This window comes from Dromiciops gliroides, chromosome 2, assembly GCF_019393635.1.
Source record: "Dromiciops gliroides isolate mDroGli1 chromosome 2, mDroGli1.pri, whole genome shotgun sequence".
Lineage (NCBI taxonomy): Eukaryota > Metazoa > Chordata > Mammalia > Microbiotheria > Microbiotheriidae > Dromiciops > Dromiciops gliroides.
The window spans coordinates 143,974,453-143,982,011 of record NC_057862.1 but is presented as its reverse complement, the minus strand read 5'-3'; the positions used below and the strand labels follow the sequence as shown (position 1 = coordinate 143,982,011).

Below are 7,559 nucleotides of genomic sequence, written 5' to 3'. Positions count from 1 at the left end.
CAATCCAGCTCAATCTTAAACTAAAGAGGGCCACCTCCTCTTATTCCCAACGTTCTTTTGAGTGTCATCGCGGTCCTGAAACCCTTTTCGTTCTTCTCTTGGCCTCGAGCTCAACAAAAACCCTATTTGCCAACTTCTCCACTTGGGATCATCGGACTTTGCTCTTTCCAGGGTCTCATGCTGGAAGGGGATAGAGACTGAGTTCTGTTCCTGAGACTCTCAGAAGCATTCATAGAATCATCTCGTCAATTATAATTTGATTGGAGGGAAAAGGGCAAAACTATCCCCCCCCCATTATGCCCTTTCATTATCTCACCTCCCCAAAATTTACAGCCCGTTTATGGCTCTGTGTCTGGGGTGCAGAGGGTGGGGTATGTGGAGTGTGGGGGATGGATGGAGAAGCTCTCGCTAGCGCTGCCTGTGGTCAAATCTGTTTTCAGTCCCATCTCCAGCGCGCACACACATAGACACACACACACACACACACAGACACAGACACACACACACACACACACACACACACACACACACACACCCGCTCTCTCGCTCTAGCTCTCTTCTCTCCCTCTCTCTCCCTCTCATTCCCTGTCTCCTTTTTTTTTTTTTTTTTTTTTTGGTACCATAGAGTTGCACTGAAAACAGAAGATAGAGGGAGTCTCGGAGCTCGCCATCTCCAGCGATCTCTACATTGGGAAAAAACATGGAGTCAGCTCCGGCAGCCCCCGACCCAGCCGCCAGCGAGCCGGGCAGCAGCGGCTCAGAAGCGGCCGCCGGCTCCAGGGAGACCCCGCTGAACCAGGAATCTGCCCGGAAAAGCGAACCGCCTGCTCCAGTGCGCAGACAGAGCTATTCCAGCACCAGCAGAGGTAGGGAGGCTGGAGAGAGGGGGTCAAGGGGGGGGGTGAGGGAAGAGTGAGGGGTGATGGGGGGAGGACAGCAGGGGGATGGCCCAGGAGACCGAGGGCATGGGCACGGGGGGAGGGGGTCGGGCTGCAGGGCACAGGCAGCCCAGGCGCTGGCAGTAGTACCCCGACGTCTGGGCACCCCACTGCCTGCCCCCCCTCCAGCGCCCCCCACAAATGTTGCAAACTTTTGCAGCACGTTCCCCCTTGCAGGAGGAGGTGGGCAGCTGAGGAGTGGGGAGCGGCAGGGTTGACAGCTAGCAGGCTACACCAGGGTTCATTTATAAATATATAATATATATATTTGTATGTATGTATGTATTTTTCTGCAAAGAGAAGGAAAACTGCGTTGCCGAAATTAAATACGTTACCAAAAAAAAAAAAATTAGGAGTGTGGGGACCGGGGACCGAAAGAAACTTTTAAAGTGGCAGTGTCCTTTTTAAAAAGAAAAAAAAATCTTGTCACCCTGGTTCCCTCCCCTTTACCTCCTTGTTTCTTCTTGACAAGTTTCCCTCTCCCCCTGGCAATGTGTGTTGGGGTTTCTTTGGTGGGGGTGAGGGGGCGGAGTCAATGATCCGTGAAGTCTGGGGGCTGGGGGGGGGGTTGCCGAGGTCTGGGTGCGTGTCTTCACTTTGAGAAGCTCGTCAGTGGATTTTTTTTTTTAACTTCGGGGATGGTGTGTATGTATGTATGTATATGAGTATGTTGGGGGTGCGTGTGTGAGTGGTGGGTGGGAGGTAGCATCAGAGACATTCCCACTAATTTGTTGAGCAGACAACTGCCATAGTGGATACGCAAGTTTAAAGAACCAGGCAGGGTAGCCCAACTCCCCCGCCCCGGGATGGAGTTGCGTGTGCGTTTGTGTGTGCGCACGTTTGTGTGTGTATATATATAGGTGTGAGTGAGTGTGTATGAGTGAGAATGTGAGTACCTCTTCTTAGGAGACAGCATTAAAAAAAAATCCAACGTTAAGAAACGGGGAGGCGGGGGGGGAGAGAAATCCAAACTTATTTCTGCTTAGAAAATTGCCTCCCTCCCCGCGGTTCATGGAGTGTTTCCGCCAGAACCGGGGGATGGTCAGTGTAAGTTGAATGCTGGTTGGATGTTGTGATCAACACTCCCCCAACACCCTCCCCCCTCCCCCCAAGGGTGCTTCTTGAATTTTATTTTGATGTTCCTGGGGAGACCCGTCGACCCCCTTCTCTGAGACTCCCCGCCTCCACCATCCCCCTAAGGTTGTTAAGTGGAGTGGAGAGTGGCTTAGGGGAGCGCACTCCCCTCCCTCTGCCTGGGAGACGGGTAGCCAAACCTGGCTGCTGGTGGGTTGTACTTGGGCGGCGGATTGGGGAAGGGGGGGGGGGAGTGGTGGATTAGGGAATGTATTTATCTGAATGTGCCTAGAGTTTGCAAAGAAGAGAGGGAAGCTGCGGTTTTAATTACTGTCGTAAATAATTGATAAATCACGCCTGTCATTCAGGAGGAAGGGAGCCTACGTGGGGGGGGGGGGAGAGGGGGGAAGAACCTTCAATCCCCCCCCGCGGCTTGGGCGCTTGAATTCTACTGCGGCCCTGATCCTGTACCCCGAGGTCCCTTTTCCCAGTCCTTGTCCGGGATCAGGAGGAGCCCAGAGTGGGGGCCCCAGGCTGCGTCTTCCACCCCACCCCCTTTGCTCTCTATTTTAGTTGGTGGGAGAAATATGGCTGATCATGTGTTGGCTGTTTTACAGTATCCCACCCCCACCCCTACCCCTACCCCTCTTTGGCCACACCCCCCCCCCGTCCAGGCGTCTTCCCATTCACGGAATCCAAGTACAGTAAAAGCCATCAAGATGACACACGAGAAAAAAACAACAACACACAAACATTTAATTAAAGGCGATTTCCGAAGAGTGACCGCGCCGGACCGCAGCAGCTTGGGTGGGAAGAGGACGATCCGGGGGGCCTGGGGGGTGGGGGTTGTTAGGGATCGGAGGCCCGGGGGCTCGTGCCAGCCGCTGGGTGAGTTTGAGTGCAGAAGGCTTTTGGCTGCAAAGAGTATATTTAGACCCTGAGACGGTGGATTTGGAATGCGAGCCGGTTATGTAACAGGGTTAATCAGAAACACTGGAGAAAATTCCCTTCATGTGTTTCGGAGACTTTTTTTTTTTTTTGGAAAGAGAAGCACTAGCAGCGATAGTATTTAGAAAGCTCTGATACTTTAAGGCCCTGAACTAGCCCCTGCCCCTTTATTCTCTTCCCTCTCCCTGGCTCTCCCCCCAGCCCCCACCCCCAAACCCTTTTACTGCTAGCATCTTCAGGTGTCATCCTCGCCAGAAGGTGTTCTTGCAGGAGGAGGATGGGGTGGCAGGCAGCAGAACTGACTAGCAATTGGGTAACTTGCTGTTCTTGCAAATTACATAACGCCCGGGCATTCAGCCCCCTCATGCACTGCTAAAAGAGACCAGGGGCCGAGCTGTCCCTAGAATCATAGGGCTGAGGCAGCAATTGGGTTCTGACACTGCTAACCTGCTGACCCACATCCCCCCAGGATCTCCTGCCCCCCTCCTTCTCCAATCCCTAATCTTTTCCATTATGGTATTTAATGAAGGGGGGAAAGTGTTTTTTTTTGGGTTTTTTGGTGATCTTTTTTTTTTAAACCAAAACACCCAACTCACATACTGCACGCAGGCTCTAGGTTATATAACAGTCTGAATGGAAAAAGGAAGGTCAGAGATGGAGGCATCCTTGTAGTTCACACAGCAGTAGTAAAAGCTTCCAGAAATTATGTGCATTTGCAGACTTTAACCTCAGATGGAGTCTGTGCTTCTCAGGGGTACTAATCTTTTGAGTGTATATGTGTGTGTGTGTGTGTGTGTGTGTGTGTGTGCGCGCGCGCGTGTGTGAAAGAGAGTGCATGTTTGCCTGGTGGAGGAGAGTGATTTGAAAAGGGGAAATGTTTGGGTTTTCAGATGATGTAATGGAGTTGGCAGAATATTCAAGTCTGCTCTCTGAGTGTAAGCAGTAAGAAAATTGGAGCTGGCATTCACTATTAATGTTGCATTAATTACAGTATCGAAAAGGAATTAACCTACATACTACGTGATTATACTTTTTTAATGCTTAAAACATAAAGACTCACAACTCTACAGCAAAAGCAAACATGACCACTTTTATTATAATTAACATTTTTAGCTTCCTTGAGAGGAGATTTTGGCATTGGGTGAGACAAGATCCTTTGTGATTAGGAAGTTTTTTTGGTTGTTGTTGTGGGTTGTTTTTTTCCAGAAGGAGCACCAGAGTAAATTTTGAGGCAGGCCACATCTGGAATCCAAGAAGGATGTGGAATTAAATCCTAATGACATTGAGGTGACCTTATGGGACATTACCAAGAATGGATTCAAGTAGGGAACAGTAATTGAATGTTGTTAAATTCCTAAGCCTCTGTGAATGAATGAGGGTGGGCTGTGTACCATGTTTCCTAAGCTTGAGGAGCCAATGTTAGAATTTTTTTTAAATATAAGTGTCCTACCTCTGCACCTCTCCCCTTTCCCTTCCCATACACACCAAAATGCACAGAATACTAATGATTTTATTGAAACTATTCAGTTTTCTAGGTGGTGTTAATCTTGACTGGTGTGATACTGCCCCATGTTAAGAGCACAATGAAATTAAAAAAAAAAAAAGAAGGCAACATGGGAAGCAGGAATGCAGCAGAAAAACCACAGTGAATCTTTAATTTAACAAGGCTTTCAGTGACTTCAGGGAGCTATGAGCATTGTGACATAACTGCTGTTAAAACCCTTTTTCAGGATCTCATTATTATATGCATGCCAGAAGCCTACATATTTTATTTCACTAAAGTTATCCTCACAGGACTATATACGGTGCAATCAGTTTACAACGTACAGGCTGATGGTTGAAGGCTTTTAGGGCAGGCCTACCCAAGGGAAAAAATGAAACCAAAAGATGGAATTAACACTCAAAAACCTGGTTAGATAAGACTCAACCCACCCAGAGGCCTGTAGGACATTTGCAGCCTAGGGGACCTCTAGAAAACTGTAGTGAAATCTATAGAAGGTCTTTGACTTTGAATTTACTTCTTATCCCTCCTCATCACCCCCATTTCCCCAGGAAGCTATTGGAACTCTTTCTAGAGTCTGATTCTCAGATCAGTTTTCCCCTCATGTGGACCTGATTCTCCATAGTAAACAGATGATGACCCCCAGAGGTTGAGAGAAGGATTCAAATCCCTCATCAGAGGGATGGAATAATGATTTTTTAAATCAGGAGACTTTAATTTTCCGGTAAATTGCTCTTAAAAACATTTATAATTATACCCTCTAAAATGTAATAGAATAATTTTAGAAATGTATTGGATGATAGTTATGATAACCTTTTCTAATGCTTCTCCCATTATTTCTGAAAAGAACTGAATTATTAATATAAAAACTGGGTTTCTGCTGGCTAAATACATTCACCTCAGGCTCTTTTTATGTGCATCACCTGCTGCAATTTTCCAAATTCTACTGGGATCATGAAGGATTCTTGGCATTAGAAAATTTCTCTTTCTGAAGAGAGGGCTTCCTTTGGAGTCTCCTCAGAACAGTATTGTAAGGGAACAGGAACAGGTAGGGCCTTTCAGGGAGCAGAAAGGATGTAAATCCATATACAGCATATTCCTCTGTTACGCTTTATACCAGATTCCTAAACTGATGTGGAGAGACTTAGAATGTTAATTGCAGTAGTCATATGACAGGATGAAAATATACCAAAGTTCTTTGGTTACACCTGAGCTGCTCTTGGAAGCAAAGAGAATGGTGCCCCATCTGCAGAGGTCTTTGAAAGGAGAGAAGTGTCAAAGCAGTGGTTTATCCCCTGGATGGAACTAGTACTCTTACATTTTGAAGATCATAAACCACATATTTAGAGATGAAAGCAGTCTCAGGTGTCATTAATAAAAGTGAGGCATGGAGTAAGTGACTTGCTCAGAGTCCCACAGCTAGTAAGTATCTGAGGCAGGATTTGAATTCAGAGCGCCCACTCTCCAATTGAGTATCTCTCCAATAAGTAACCTAGCAGCTATGTTTCCTCATCCTTATTTCCCCTTGCTCTTCCTACTTGGAAACTCTTTAATGTGCTATCAGAGGGCATGGATAGGATACATGCATTGGGAAAATAAGATACCATTGGTGTGAATTTATGTCTGCCAGACTGAGTACTCAATCTGCCCACCTCCCCATGTATCTACCTATTCTGCAAACTTTTGCAGCTTTATTGACTTTAAATATTTATTTTTGTAACACATGAAACAAAACAGATACTTCATTGCATGCCCTTGGAACAGAGTGATGACACTAAAAGCCCTCATCTTGGCTCACTAACTTTATCCAGCAGCTGTGGTTCTCCAAGTTGGGCCTGGAGACCCTTTCAGGTGGTCCTGGAGGCCACGACTAATTTTATGATAATGTTAAGTTGTCTTAATGTCTTTATTCAATTTGATTTTATTTTCAGTTCCAAATTTTCTCTCTCCCTTCCCCTCCCCCACTCATTGAGAAGGCCAAAAAAAAAAAGAAAAGAAAAGAAAAGAAAAACTATTACAAATACATACAGACATGCAAAACACATTTCCGTAGATGTTTTAATTTCTAATATGTAAATAGAGATACAACCCACAGGAACAAAACCTCTTTTAACAGGGTCTTACATAGTTTTTTAAGAGTGTAAGGGGGTCCTGAGTCCAATCACTCACTCAGTAGACATATATTAAGCACTTACTATGTGCCAGACCCTGTGCTAAGCACTAGTAGTATCAATATAAGCTGAAAGACAGTCTATGCCTTTAAGAAACTCACATTACATTGGGGGAAATCAAGTAAAAGGAAGCTGAAAAGGGATGGGAGAGAGATGATGAAAGCACTTGGCACATTAGGAGAGATGGGAGTACAGCCTGGAGATGAATGATGAAAAGGCTGGTCTGGGTACCATCTTTAAAATGGTGGTTCTGGGAAGCGCCATCCAATGGGGAGGGGGGTACTTGCATTTTGTGAATTCCAGGGCTGGAGTAAACTTCCATGAGGAAAAGGTTTCTGAGGCATGATAAAGTCCAGAGTATTGTCTGGAGAAGACCAAAAAGTTTGAGTTATAGTGTTGCATTTAATCTACAAGAAAATAATTTGTTGCCTTTTGAAGCCATCAGTTAATCTTTTAACAAAGGCCTTGTCTCTATGGGGCTTACTAGAGAACTCTGAGCTAAATTGGCCCCTTTGGTTCACTCTTTTAGTAGATTCCCACACACATAACACCCCTCCAAAAAAACTGACATTGTTTGTCATCAAGTAGAAATAAGCCAAGTGGGAATGACTTCATAAAACTGTTAGTCCAGAAGATATGATTGATCAGCCAACCATTAGCTTAGATGTAGGAACCAAGCAACATCTGAGTTAGAGGGCATTTTTACCTAGAAAATTATTTTTCCCTAGTGATTTCATGCTCTGCTAATTCCTTGAAATATTTGCTTTACCATCTCCTAAATAATTATTTATCATATCAGGCAAAATCTCTCATCATCCTTATCCTGCCCCCCCTCACTCTAGAAAGCTACTCAAATATTTAGTTACATATCAGTATATTTTTTTGATGATGGTGCACATCATAGGTAAATGAGGAGAAATATGTTTG

General features: G+C 45.4%; 1 protein-coding gene across 2 annotated transcripts in view; it reads left to right on the top strand.

Moving 5' to 3' along the window:
- Nucleotides 1-526: 526 nt before the first annotated feature.
- The window catches only part of RORA (RAR related orphan receptor A), an 890,206-nt gene continuing 883,173 nt past the window's right edge, over nt 527-7,559 (top strand). For both annotated transcript variants that reach the window (XM_043989395.1, XM_043989394.1), the window contains exon 1: nt 527-866. In XM_043989395.1, the coding sequence (XP_043845330.1) occupies nt 701-866 (166 nt within the window). In that variant the 5' untranslated portion in view covers nt 527-700. The remainder of the gene's footprint in view (nt 867-7,559) is intronic.